Below are 13168 nucleotides of genomic sequence, written 5' to 3'. Positions count from 1 at the left end.
CAGGGCCCCGGGGAACACTGAGGCTGCAGGCAGGGCCCCCGGTGAGAGGGGGCCGTCCAGGGACACTGAGGCTGCAGAGAGGCCACGGGTGGGAGGGGGCCATCCAGGCACACTGAGGCTGCAGAGAGGCCATGGGTGGGAGGGGGCCGTCCAGGGACACTGAGGCTGCAGAGAGGCCATGGGTGGGAGGGGGCCGTCCAGGGACACTGAGGCTGCAGAGAGGCCACGGGTGGGAGGGGGCCATCCAGGCACACTGAGGCTGCAGAGAGGCCATGGGTGGGAGGGGGCCATCCAGGGACACTGAGGCTGCAGAGAGGCCATGGGTGGGAGGGGGCCGTCCAGGAACGCTGAGGCTGCAGAGAGGCCACGGGTGGGAGGGGGCCATCCAGGCACACTGAGGCTGCAGAGAGGCCATGGGTGGGAGGGGGCCATCCAGGGACACTGAGGCTGCAGAGAGGCCACGGGTGGGAGGGGGCCATCCAGGGTCACCCTCAGGGCCCCGGGGAACACTGAGGCTGCAGGCAGGGCCCCCGGTGGGAGGGGGCCGTCCAGGGACGCTGAGGCTGCAGAGAGGCCACGGTGGGAGGGGGCCGTCCAGGGTCACCCTCAGGGCCCCGGGGAACACTGAGGCTGCAGGCAGGGCCCCCGGTGGGAGGGGGCCGTCCAGGGACGCTGAGGCTGCAGAGAGGCCACGGGTGGGAGGGGGCCATCCAGGGACACTGAGGCTGCAGAGAGGCCATGGGTGGGAGGGGGCCGTCCAGGAACGCTGAGGCTGCAGAGAGGCCATGGGTGGGAGGGGGCCGTCCAGGGACACTGAGGCTGCAGAGAGGCCACGGTGGGAGGGGGCCGTCCAGGGTCACTGAGGCTGCAGAGAGGCCACGGGTGGGAGGGGGCCATCCAGGGTCACCCTCAGGGCCCCGGGGAACACTGAGGCTGCAGACAGGGCCCCGGTGGGAGGGGGCCGTCCAGGGACGCTGAGGCTGCAGAGAGGCCACGGTGGGAGGGGGCCGTCCAGGGTCACCCTCAGGGCCCCGGGGAACACTGAGGCTGCAGACAGGGCCCCCGGTGGGAGGGGGCCATCCAGGGACACTGAGGCTGCAGACAGGGCCCCAGGGGGCGGCCGCCCAGCCTGGCTCCTGCTCTCCCCCCTGCCCCGGGAGTCGTCAGGGCTGCGTGGGCGGCCGGCGGAGGTGGCAGAGAGGTCAGCAGGAGGAGCAGGAGGGATCAAACGGTCAGAGGGGCAGGGACCGCCCCTCTGAGACCGGTTTCCCTGGCCGCGCCTGTTTCCAGGGGGGCGGCCCTGCGGGGAAGGAAGGAGGAAGAGAAGGGACGCGCGCCTGAGCCAGAGGGCAGCGGGTCCTCGGTGTCACTCGGGGAGGCCGGGGGTGTGGCGGCGTGGAGACCGCCAGGCGCGCGTTCTCCCCGAGCCTTCCTTCCTGGGTGCGCGGTGGCCCTGGCTGTGTGGCCTGTCCCTAGACTGTCCAGGGCGGGGCAGGCGGCCCTGGCACCAGTGGGTGGGAGCGACTGGGGGGCGGGGTGCAGCTGCCGGCTGCCCTGGCCGCCTGGAGCAGGGGCTCTTCAGCGCAGCACGGGCCCTAACGCGCACGGGGCCCCTATTTCCAGGCCTCGCACCTAGCGCGGCGCTGACGTTCGCTCACCACGGAACTCAGACGCGCCGGGACAAAAGCGCACCTGCAGGTGCTGTAACCCATCTGGCTTGGATTTGCGCTCTCGGTCCCACCAGTGGCAGGGGGGCTGCGGAAGAGGTGGGGCTACGGACCTAAGCTTGCCAAATGTTGGAAACCCAATTTCGTTTACTTTTAAAGGGGTCTCTTTTGGAGTGAGGACTGTGTGGTCCATTTATGTGAAATTCAAGTACAGGGAAAAGAACTGATGATCGAAGTCAAAATAGTGGCTGCCACTAGGGGAGGGGTGAGGGCAGGGGGCGGGGGAGCGGCCGGCTGATGGCCATGTGCACGAGGACACGGGGTGCTGCATGTGTTAAAACAGCAGGCCGAATACCATCACGTGGATACTTGGCACATTTCACGCATATAGGTTTGTCTTCTTTATTTACTTTTAAATGTTACATTAAAAAATATGAGGTCCCCATATACCCCCCACCCCACCCCACCCACGCCTCCCACACCACCTCTTCCATCATCGTGGCACCTCCACTGCACCTGGCGAGTACGTTCTGGAGCACCGCTGCAGCACATGGACAGTGGTCCACACTGTAGTCCACACTCTCCCCCAGTCCAGCCAGTGGGCCATGTAGTTTGAACCTCAGTTTTAAACATTAAAGCATGTGCTAAGTATTTTTTTAGTAAACTTTCCGTCCACATGACGTTCAACGCCTCGTCAGGGCTGCCTCCCGCTTGGTGGGTCCGCCTCCACTTCCTCTCCGTGGGCCCTGAGGGGACACACCGGGGCTTTGGTCCGCAGGCCCCTGACCTCCTGCCCCCCATCAGCTCAAGGGGGAGCCCCCAGACACCTGCGGCTACTGTCTCCATTTTACAAAGAAGGAACCTGAGCCACAGGACAGGAAGTCGAGCAGCCGGCTAAACTCGCAAGGAAGCGTGGAGTCCAGAGTTGAGGCTGGGGGCTGCTTGAGAAGCATGTCCCAGGCAAGGGGGCTTCAGTCCCCCTTTCCAGCCAGGCTGCCCGTCCCCAAACCCCTCCCTAGACGTTCTGGGGCCGCCGCTGTTGGAAAGTGTCGGGATCACAAAACACGGAGCTCCTGAGGCAGGTGCGCCGCCACAGAAGGGACAGGTGAGGACGATGTAAGAGCGGGGAGCAGGTGCCCACGAGAAGGGCCATCGGGTGACATTTTTCCAGTGCCTGTCTTGAGAGTTGGGTCTATGACTCTGGAGGACAGAATCCTCCAGGACTTCTGCTTGTTTCCGAGAAGCAAGAGATTCGTTCATCACAGTGTAAGGAATCTCGGGGCCCGAAGACTCGGGCACCGAGAATGACTGACGCACACAGGCACGGTGTCCCCGCGCTGAAGGTTCCGTCCGGGGGAGGGCGGTGTCCCAGATCGGCGGCTGCGCCCCACCCTCCCCCGCGTCAGCTCGCATCGTCCTCAGCCCGCTGGCAGAGGCCGCGCCACCCTTCCGATTTTAGTTCACCCCCGCTTCAAGCGCAGCTCCCTTCGTTACAGAGTCTCCAAGATGCCTTCTGGATGACGTGGTTTATCAGAAAATAAATACAGCGAAAAGAAGCAAGCTCCTCCTGCCAGCTCCCTGACGGTGGTGCCCGCCGTGGATTTGGGGTGAAGGCCCTAGGGCTCCCTTAGACTTCACCAAACACCCTGAACCACCATTTGGGGAGAAATTTCCTTTATGCTTGAGCTGCAGTCTTCAAATGCGTTCATACACTTTCAAAAAAGAATTTTGCAAAACCACGTATTCCTCATCTGTTTTAATCTAAAAATTTTATCATAAATTCATTCATTGCAAAGAATGCAATTTCTGACGTACTGTAAATGCGGGCATTGAGATAGCAAAATAGTCTTATTACTCTTTGAAACGTTTCCAATAGATTCTAAGCACGGTGGCATCAGTCCCTCCCATTTCCTTTTTTTTATTTTATTTTATTCCCCCCCTTGTGGCTTGTTTTTTTGCTGTCTGTTCTCTGTGACTATTCGCTGCACGTTTTTTCTGTATCTGCTTGTCTCCCTTTGTTGCGTCATCTTGCTGTGTCAGCTCTCACGGGGGGGGGGGGGGGTTAGGCCAGCCTGCCTTCACAAGGAGACCCGAACCCAGAGCCCCCCATACGGTAGACGGGAGCCCAGCTGATTGAGCCACAGATTGAGCCACAGCCCCTTCCCCCCATTTCCCTTTTTTTAAAAACATTTATTTATTTATTCCCCTCCCCCCCCCCCCCCCCCCCAGTTCTCTGTTCTCTGTGTCTATTTGCTGCGTCTTCTTTGTCCGCTTCTCTTGTTGTCAGCGGCACGGGAATCTGTGTTTCTTTTTGCTGTGTCATCTTGTGTCATTTCTCCATGTGGGCAGCACCATTCCTGGGCAGGCTGCACTTTCTTTTGCGCTGGGCGGCTCTCCTTATGGGGCGCACTCCTTGCGCATGGGGCTCCCCTACGCGGGGACACCCCTGCGTGGCACGTTACTCCTTGCGCGCATCAGCACTGCGCGTGGGCCAGCTCCACACGGGTCAAGGAGGCCCGGGGTTTGAACCGCAGACCTCCCATGTGGTAGGCGGACACCCTAACCACTGGGCCAAGTCCACTTGCTCCCATTTCCTTTTTAACAGCACATAAGCAAGCTTTCCCCGATATTCTTGTTTTTATCTTGTTCCTTCTGTGAACCTACAGTTCATTTCACTCCCCCACATCATTCTGCAGTAACTTTTTTTGCTTGAAAATTTTTTTGATCATCCTGTCATGCCTGTCTGCACAAAAAGATAAATTTATGTACTTTTTTAAAGTTTCTCATGCTTTAAAAGACTCCAAGTGTTAAATTTGACAGACTTCAATAATCTTTTGATGAATATGGAAACCTCTTGTATTTTTTAACGAAACATTTTTTGTGATCTATGTATCTTAAAAAAATACAATTAAAAAATAAATTTTAAAAAAGTCAATGGAAATGTTTTGCTTATGAGTCTGAATAAATGTTCAAAAAAAGTGAAGCATCAACTTGCCCAATATATAAAAACCATAGCAAAAGTTATCGAGCCCTTCCCAGGAGCAGGGCTCTCCTACCAGCTTCACACCAGCCCGTGAGGTGGGTACTGTCACCATCCCTGTTGTCACAGATGCAGAAGCCGAGACCCAGAAAATTCAAGGGAGTCGTGCCAGGTCACCCTGATTGTGGAGCTGAAGCCAGAAGCTGGCTCCAGGGTCTGTGCTCTCAGCCACCTGCAGATGCTTCTCTGTTCACCTTTCATCTTCAGTTGGAAGTAAATGTGCAAAATACACAATCGTGCAAAACACACAGCTATAACAAGAAACAGGCAGAGAGTACCTGCCACTCCCCGCCTCGTTCCAGCGCCAGGTGAGGAAGAGAAGCGCGGCTTCTCTCAGGCGGCTCTCTCCCAGCCGTTTTCTAAACCTTGACATTCTAAACCAGCGGAGGGACAGGCGAGGCGGGCTGGCTGCCACAGGCTCTCTGCACGGTGACACGGTTCGTGACACGGTTCTGCCACCGTCATCGCTCTTACTGACACCGTGTTCGCTCTTCACAAGCCGCCGGCAGGTTGCCTTCTGTGGCGGTTGGTGGAAGAGGCACGGTCGCTAAACAGATTTTTTATTACTCTTGCTACCAAGTCTACAGTATCTGAAGTCACCGCATCTCAACATGTGCCAAAATAACCAGGGTTGCCCTGCGTTTATCCCGTCACAGGATTTATAAATAAGGCAAGGATTTATAAATAAGAGCCTGCCCGTGGCTCGGTGTGGTCTCATCCATGAGGCCTTTCGCGGCTGGAGAAGTCAGCGAGTGGGCAGCCGCCAGCAAACTGCCGAGGCCTCCCGGGGCTCCGGCCGAGGTAGGCACTCCCGCTGCCTCGTGGCTCCTGAGCTCTCGCTCTCCGAGCACGGCCTCTGTCCTCCAGGCGCCTCCCGTGGACCGTGAAAAACCACAGCAGCCTTTCTGGGGAGGACTGGTGCGCACTCTCCTCACCCGGGCGTCCGCTGCGAGCCCGCAGGAGCTGAGCCCCGTGAAAGCAGATCCCAGCTCAGGAGGCGGGAGCACCTCTTCCTGCCTCTGGAAGCTGCAGGGAAGGAGCACCCTGACCAGGAGAAGCGCCAGCCAGCACCTGCCCGTGGGCAGCCCCAGTGTGGCCACCTGCCACGCCCTGGAGGGCTGCCCCACCCGCGTGCGCGAACCCCCTCCCCCAGCCAGCCCTTGCTGTTGGGGAGCCACGACCAGGCGAGTCAGACACCAGCCCCTCTCCAGTCCGATTCTCCGGGGCCCTGTTTGGGGCCAGAAGGGCTCGAGGACGGAGACAGGCGCGAACGGGGGCCCCTGGGTTTTCCCCTGGAGATCCGAGCACCAAGTGGAGCCTCGCGTGGGATCTCCCGTGACGGGGGTTCGGCTCGGAGCTGCAGACACACACCGAGTACAACCAGTTCCCTCTCACGCGTGTTGATGCATTTATTTCTTAGCTAAATGACCAATTTATTCTCCTCTTTCCAGTATCTGGTAAAAGCAAGAGAGAGGGAGAGGTTTTTCCTCAGGCTGGCAGAGCGCATCGGAGCTGGGACGTCCCAGGACGAAGGAAGGGAGAGCTGAGCTGGGCCCCAGGCGGCTGCTCCAGGGCGGCTCAGAGCCGGGCACCTCCTGCTCATCTCCACAGCTACCGAGGACGAGGACGCGGGCCGCCTCCAGAGCGGGTGGGGGCCAGGCCAGCTGCAGGTCCCAAGCTCCCTCCAGCACCTGGGCCAAGGCTGGGGCCGTGGGGGCGGTAAAGAGCCGCATTGAAGACGTTTCTCCCTGGCAGGGTGTTTCTCTAGAAGAGAAGGGTGACAGGGTCACAGCTGTCTCCGCTCCCACGCCTTCACCACCGATTCTGGGGACCTCTTCCGCTTCCCACCATCTCTTCCACCCACAGCCCCTTCCTCCAGCCTTCTTTCCCTCCTTGGGTTCCCTCTTTCACAGGGCACTGGTCTCCCCTGTTTCTCTTGTAAGTGCTTCTGATCGCCCCGCCCACCACCGCTGGCTGACTTGGTGCTCCCACCTTCACAGGAGGATTACTTACATCCCCACTTCCCCTTCCCCCAGGCACTCACCACACAGACGAAGAGCCCTGCAAAGAGTCCCACGGACATGATAAGGGACACCAGAGTGATGAGGAAGATCTCCCATGGCTTCAGGGACCCAGGGGGCTTTGGGTCACTCACTGGAGTAGCAGTAGTTGTGTTAATTCTACTGGAGGTTGTGTGGGTTCCAGATGGAGCAGATGTGCGAGATCCACTGGAGGCTGAGCTGGATCCAGTGTTGGAGGTTGTACTGGACCCACTGGGGGTTGTGCTGGATACAGTGTTGGTGGCTGTGCTGGATCCACCAGAGGTACTGGATCCAGTGTCGGGGGCTGTGCTGTATCTGGTGATGGCGGCTGTGCTCGATCTACTGGAGGTTGTGCTGGATCCAGTATGGGAGGCTGTGCTGGATCTACTGGGGGTTGTGCTGGATCCAATGTTGGGGGTTGTAATGGACCCACTGGGGATTGTGCTGGATCCGGTGATGGAGGCTGTGCTGGACCCACTAGAGGCTGTGGTGGTTCCACCAGAAGATGTACTGAATCCAGTGTTAGAGGCTGTGCTGGACCCACTGGAGGTTGTGCTGGTTCCAGTGTTGGGGGCTGTGCTGGACCCACTGGGGGTTGTGCTGGATCCAATACTGATGGCTGTGCTGGTCCCACCAGAGGATGTGCTGAATCCAGTGTTGAAATCTGTGTTGGATCCAGTGATGGAGGCTGTGCTGGACCCACTAGGGATTGTGCTGAATCCAGTGTTGGTGATGGTGCTGGTCCCACTGGGGGTTGTGCTGGATCCAGTGTTGGGGGCTGTGCTGGACCCACTGGGGGTTATGCTGGATCCAGTGTTGGGGGCTGTGCTGGACCCACTGGGGGTTGTGCTGAATCCAGTGTTAGGGGTTGTGCTGGACCCACTGGGGGTTGTTCTGGATCCAGTGTTGGAGGCTGTACTGGACCCACTGGGGGTTGTGCTGGATCCGGTGTTGGGGGCTGTGCTGGACCCACTGAGGGTTGTGCTGGATCCAATGTTGATGGTTGTGCTGGTCCCACTGGGGGTTGTGCTGGATCCAGTGTTGGGAGCTGTGCTGGACCCTCTTGGGGTTGTGCTGGATCCAATGTTGATGGTTGTGCTGGTCCCACTGGGGGTTGTGCTGGATCCAGTGTTGGGGGCTATGCTGGACCCTCTTGGGGTTGTGCTGGATCCAGTGTTGGGGGCTGTGCTGGACCCACCAGAGGATGTGCTGAATCCAGTGTTATGGGCTGTGCTGGATCCATTGGGGGTTGTGCTGGATCCAGTGTTGGGGGCTGTGCTGAATCCAGTGTTGATGGCTGTGCTGGACCCACTGGGGGTTGTGCTGGATCTAGTGTTGGGGGCTGTGCTGGACCCACTGGGTGTTGTGCTGGATCCAATGTTGATGGTTGTGCTGGTCCCACTGGAGGTTGTGCTGGATCCAGTGTTGGGAGCTGTGCTGGACCCTCTCAGGGTTGTGCTGGATCCAATGTTGGGGGCTATGCTGTTCTCACCAAAGGTTGTGCTGGATCCAGTGTTGAAAGCTGTGCTGAGTACAATGTTGGGGACTGTGCTGGACTCCCTGGGGATTGTGCTTGATCCAGTGTTGATGGTTGTGCTGGACCCACCAGAGGTTGTGCTAGATCCAGTGTGGGAGGTTGTGCTGGACTCCCTGGGGGTTGTGCTCGATCCAGTGTTGATGGTTGTGCTGGGCCCACTGGGGGTTGTGCTGGATCCATTGTTGGAGGCTGTGCTGACCCCACCAAAGTTTGTGCTGGATGCAGTGTTGGAAGCTGTGCTGGATCCAATGTTGGGGGCTGTGCTGGATCCACTGGGGGTTGTGCTGGATCCAATGTTGATAGCTATGCTGGTCCCACCAGAGGTTGAGCTGGATCCAGTGTTGGGGGCTGTGCTGGATCCACTGGGGGTTGTGCTGGATCCAATGTTGGGGGTTATGCTGGACCCACTGGGAGTTGTTCTGGATCCAATGTTGATAGCTGTGCTGGTCCCACCAGAGGTTGTGCTGAATCCAGTGTTGGTGATGGTGCCGGTCCCACCGGGGGTTGTGCTGGATCCAGTGTTGGTGATGGTGCTGGTCCCACCAGGGGTTGTGCTGGATCTAGTGTTGGGGACCATGCTGGACCCCCTGGGGGTTGTGCTGGATCCAGTGTTAGAGGCTGTGCTTGTCTCACCAAAGGTTGTGCTGGATCCAGCATTGGAAGACATGCTGGATCCAATATTGGGGACTGTGCTGGATCCACTGGGGGTTGTAATGGATCCAATGTTGGGGGCTGTGCTGGATCTACTGGGGGTTGTGCTGGATCCAGTGTTGGGGGCCGTTCTGGACCCCCTGGGGGTTGTGCTGGACCCAGTGTTGGGGGCCGTGCTGGACCCCCTGGGGGTTGTGCTGGACCCAGTGTTGGGGGCTGTGCTCGATCCACTAGGGATTGTGCTGGATCCAATGTTGGGGGCCATGCTGGACCCACTGGGGGTTGTGCTGGATCCAGTGTTGGGGGCTGTGCTGGATCCACTTGGGGTTGTACTGGATCCAGTATTGGGGGCTGTGCTGGACCCACTGGGGATTGTGCTGGATCCAGTGTTGATAGCTGTGCTGGTCCCACCAGAGGATGAGCTGGATCCAGTGTTGGGGGCTGTGCTGGATCCACTGGGGGTTGTGCTGGATCCACTCTTGGGGGCTGTGCTGGACCCATTGGGGGTTGTGCTGGATCCAATGTTGGGGGTTATGTTGGACCCACTGGGAGTTGTGCTGGATCTCATGTTGATAGCTGTGCTGGTCCCATCAGAGGTTGTGCTGAATCCAGTGTTGAGGACCGTGTTGGACCCCCTGGGGGTTGTGCTGGATCCAGTGTTGGAGGCTGTGCTTGTCTCACCAACTGTTGTGCTGGATCCAGCATTGGGGGCTGTGCTGGACCCACTAGGAGTTGTACTAGATCGAATGTTGGGGGCCGTGCTGGACCCACTGGGGATTGTGCTGGATGCAGTGTTGGGGGCTGTGCTCAATCCACTGAGAGTTGTACTGGATCGAATGTTGGGGGCTGTGCTGGACCCACTGGGGGTTGTGCTGGATCCAGTGTTGGGGGCTGTGCTGGTCCCACTGGGGGTTGTGCTGGATCCAGTGTTGGTGGCTGTGCTGGACCCACCAGAGGCTGTGCTGGACCCAGTGTTGGGGGCTGTGCTGGATCCACTGGGGGTTGTGCTGGATCCAGTGTTGGGGGCTGTGCTGGACCCACCAGAGATTGTGCTGGATCCAGTGTTGGAGGCTGTACTGGACCCACTGGGGGTTGTGCTGGATCCAGTGTTGGGGGCTGTGCTGGATCCACTGGGGGTTGTGCTGGATCCAATGTTGGAGGTTGTGCTGGACCCCCTGGGGGTTGTGCTGGATTCAGTGTTGGTGGCTGTGCTGGACCCACCAGAGGCTATGCTGGATACAGTGTTGGTGATGGTGCTGGTCCCACTGGGGATTGTGCTGGATCCAGTGTTGGAGGCTGAGCTGGATTCAGCATTGGAAGCTGTGCTGGATCCAGTGTTGGTGGCTGTGCTGGACCCACTGTGGGTTGTGCTGGATCCAGTGTTGGTGGCTGTGCTGGATCCACTGGGGGCTGTGCTGGATCCAGTGTTGATGGCTCTGCTGGTCCCACCAGAGTTTGTGCTGGATCCAGTGTTGGCAGGTGTGCTGGATCCCGTGTTGATGGCTGTGCTGGATCCACCGGGGGTTGTGCTGGATCCAGTGTTGGCAGGTGTGCTGGATCCCGTGTTGATGGCTGTGCTGGATCCACCGGGGGTTGTGCTGGATCCAGTGATGGCAGGTGTGCTGGATCCCGTGTTGATGGCTGCGCTGGATCCACCGGGGGTTGTGCTGGATCCAGTGATGGCAGGTGTGCTGGATCCCGTGTTGATGGCTGTGCTGAATCCACCGGGGGTTGTGCTGGATCCAGTGATGGCAGGTGTGCTGGATCCAGTGTTGATGGCTGTGCTGGATCCACCAGGGGTTGTGCTGGATCCAGTGATGGCAGGTGTGCTGGATCCCGTATTGATGGCTGTGCTGGATCCACCGGGGGTTGTGCTGGACCCAGTGATGGCAGATGTGCTGGATCCCGTGTTGATGGCTGCGCTGGATCCACCAGGGGTTGTGCTGGACCCAGTGATGGCAGGTGTGCTGGATCCAGTGTTGATGGCTGCGCTGGATCCACCGGGGGTTGTGCTGGATCCAGTGATGGCAGGTGTGCTGGATCCCGTGTTGATGGCTGTGCTGGATCCACCAGGGGTTGTGCTGGATCCAGTGATGGCAGGTGTGCTGGATCCAGTGTTGATGGCTGTGCTGGATCCACCAGGGGTTGTGCTGGATCCAGTGATGGCAGATGTGCTGGATCCCATGTTGATGGCTGCGCTGGATCCACCAGGGGTTGTGCTGGACCCAGTGATGGCAGATGTGCTGGATCCCGTGTTGATGGCTGCACTGGATCCACCAGGGGTTGTGCTGGACCCAGTGATGGCAGATGTGCTGGATCCCGTGTTGATGGCTGCGCTGGATCCACCAGGGGTTGTGCTGGACCCAGTGATGGCAGGTGTGCTGGATCCTGTGTTGATGGCTGTGCTGGATCCACCGGGGGTTGTGCTGGACCCAGTGATGGCAGATGTGCTGGATCCCGTGTTGATGGCTGCACTGGATCCACCAGGGGTTGTGCTGGACCCAGTGATGGCAGGTGTGCTGGATCCAGTGTTGATGGCTGTGCTGGATCCACCAGGGGTTGTGCTGGACCCAGTGATGGCACGTGTGCTGGATCCAGTGTTGGGGGCTGTGCTGGACCCACTGGGGGTTGTGCTGGATCCAGTGTTGGTGGCTGTGCTGGACCCACCAGAGGCTGTGCTGGACCCAGTGTTGGAGGCTGAGCTGGATCCAGCGTTGGAAGCTGTGCTGGATCCAGTGTTGGTGGCTGTGCTGGACCCACTGTGGGTTGTGCTGGATCCAGTGTTGGTGGCTGTGCTGGACCCACCAGAGGCTATGCTGGATCCAGTGTTGGTGATGGTGCTGGTACCACTGGGGGTTGTGCTGGATCCAGTGTTGGAGGCTGAGCTGGATCCAGCGTTGGAAGCTGTGCTGGATCCAGTGTTGGTGGCTGTGCTGGACCCACTGTGGGTTGTGCTGGATCCAGTGTTGGTGGCTGTGCTGGATCCACTGGGGGTTGAGCTGGATCCAGTGTTGATGGTTCTGCTGGTCCCACCAGAGTTTGTGCTGGATCCAGTGATGGCAGGTGTGCTGGATCCCGTGTTGATGGCTGCGCTGGATCCACCGGGGGTTGTGCTGGATCCAGTGTTGGCAGGTGTGCTGGATCCCGTGTTGATGGCTGTGCTGGATCCACCGGGGGTTGTGCTGGATCCAGTGTTGGCAGGTGTGCTGGATCCCATGTTGATGGCCGCGCTGGATCCACCGGGGGTTGTGCTGGATCCAGTGATGGCAGGTGTGCTGGCATCCATGAAGGTTATGCCTGATGGTACGTGTATAAAATGACCAATACTTATTGAACATATATCCTTTCTGCTCATTGCTTCGTTATATAAGTTATGTGGGTAAATCTGTCTAATGCTCTATGATATACTCTTATTGTCATCAGCTAAGGCGAAGGAACTGAGGCTTAGAAATATTCAGAAGCTTGCCCAGTTATACAGTTGGTGAGTAGTGGGTGCTGTGCTAAGTACTCTCCCCATCCCTCCCAAATTAGGGTTACGCAATCCAGTTTCCTGACCAATAAACTTACTCCATATTCCTCTACACAAGATCCAGTACAAATAAAGGAATTTTGGGACCCAGGGGAACTAGTTTAAATCACTGTGTTCTCAAAGAGCTGTGCCTTCTCCTTGGGACGTGTTTCTCAGAAGGCGCTCAGCACGACGGCAGGGCTGGGAAGGACACTCATGAACAGATGTAGCTCAATGCAGAAGCTTCTAGGAAAGGTCGAAAGCCACGCTCTGGGGCTGTGGAGAGGCTCTCGGCCTTTTTGCCTGCCGCCCGCCTCCCCCGCCTGGAGGGCCGGGCACGCGCGGGACCCCGTGTTTCTCTTCTGCAGCTTGTTGACTGCCAACCGGGTGTGGTGCCCGTCACTCACCCGTGTGTGTTTTCCTCTCTCGTGTGAACTAACGTGGGGTTAGGGTTTAGCTCTATTTGGGGTTCTGTCCTCAGTGCAGGCCGAAATCGTGAGGAACGCTACATAAGAAACGAAGAGAACACGTAGCGCGGGTGGCACGCGAGAGAGGACCCGGACGTGCCCTGAGCAGTTTCAGAGAACAGCAGGACTGAGTCAGAACTTTAAGAAGGCAAATCTGGTTGAAAATGACTAACTCTTTAAGAAGTCGTGCTGTGCAGTTGTGCAATAGGACGTGGCCCATGAAGCGTTTACGGGGTGGGAGTTGGTTTGACAGGTA

At 58.3% G+C, this 13168-nt stretch overlaps 1 protein-coding gene across 1 annotated transcript; it reads right to left on the bottom strand.

Moving 5' to 3' along the window:
* Positions 1 to 856: 856 nt before the first annotated feature.
* MUC21 (mucin 21, cell surface associated) lies at positions 857 to 12223 on the bottom strand. The gene is made up of 4 exons (XM_071211084.1): positions 6752 to 12223; positions 6300 to 6398; positions 1659 to 1755; positions 857 to 1047 (listed from the first exon to the last, which is right to left on the bottom strand). Exons 1-4 carry the CDS (start codon positions 12221 to 12223, stop codon positions 857 to 859), a joined length of 5859 nt encoding a protein of 1952 aa, XP_071067185.1.
* Positions 12224 to 13168: the final 945 nt, after the last annotated feature.

Source organism: Dasypus novemcinctus, chromosome 22, assembly GCF_030445035.2.
Source record: "Dasypus novemcinctus isolate mDasNov1 chromosome 22, mDasNov1.1.hap2, whole genome shotgun sequence".
Classification (NCBI taxonomy): domain Eukaryota; kingdom Metazoa; phylum Chordata; class Mammalia; order Cingulata; family Dasypodidae; genus Dasypus; species Dasypus novemcinctus.
This window is presented reverse-complemented; position numbering and strand designations above follow the sequence as displayed.

Coding starts and splice junctions, on each gene's coding strand:
- MUC21 (XM_071211084.1), bottom strand. CDS start 12,223: ATGGATGCCAGCACACCTGCCATCACTGGATCCAGCACAACCCCCGGT. Junction 6,399..6,751: donor CAGGGCTCTTCGTCTGTGTG/GTGAGTGCCTGG, acceptor GCCTTGGCCCAG/GTGCTGGAGGGAGCTTGGGA. Junction 1,048..1,658: donor CGGCGCGTCTGAGTTCCGTG/GTGAGCGAACGT, acceptor CCCTGTCTGCAG/CCTCAGTGTTCCCCGGGGCC.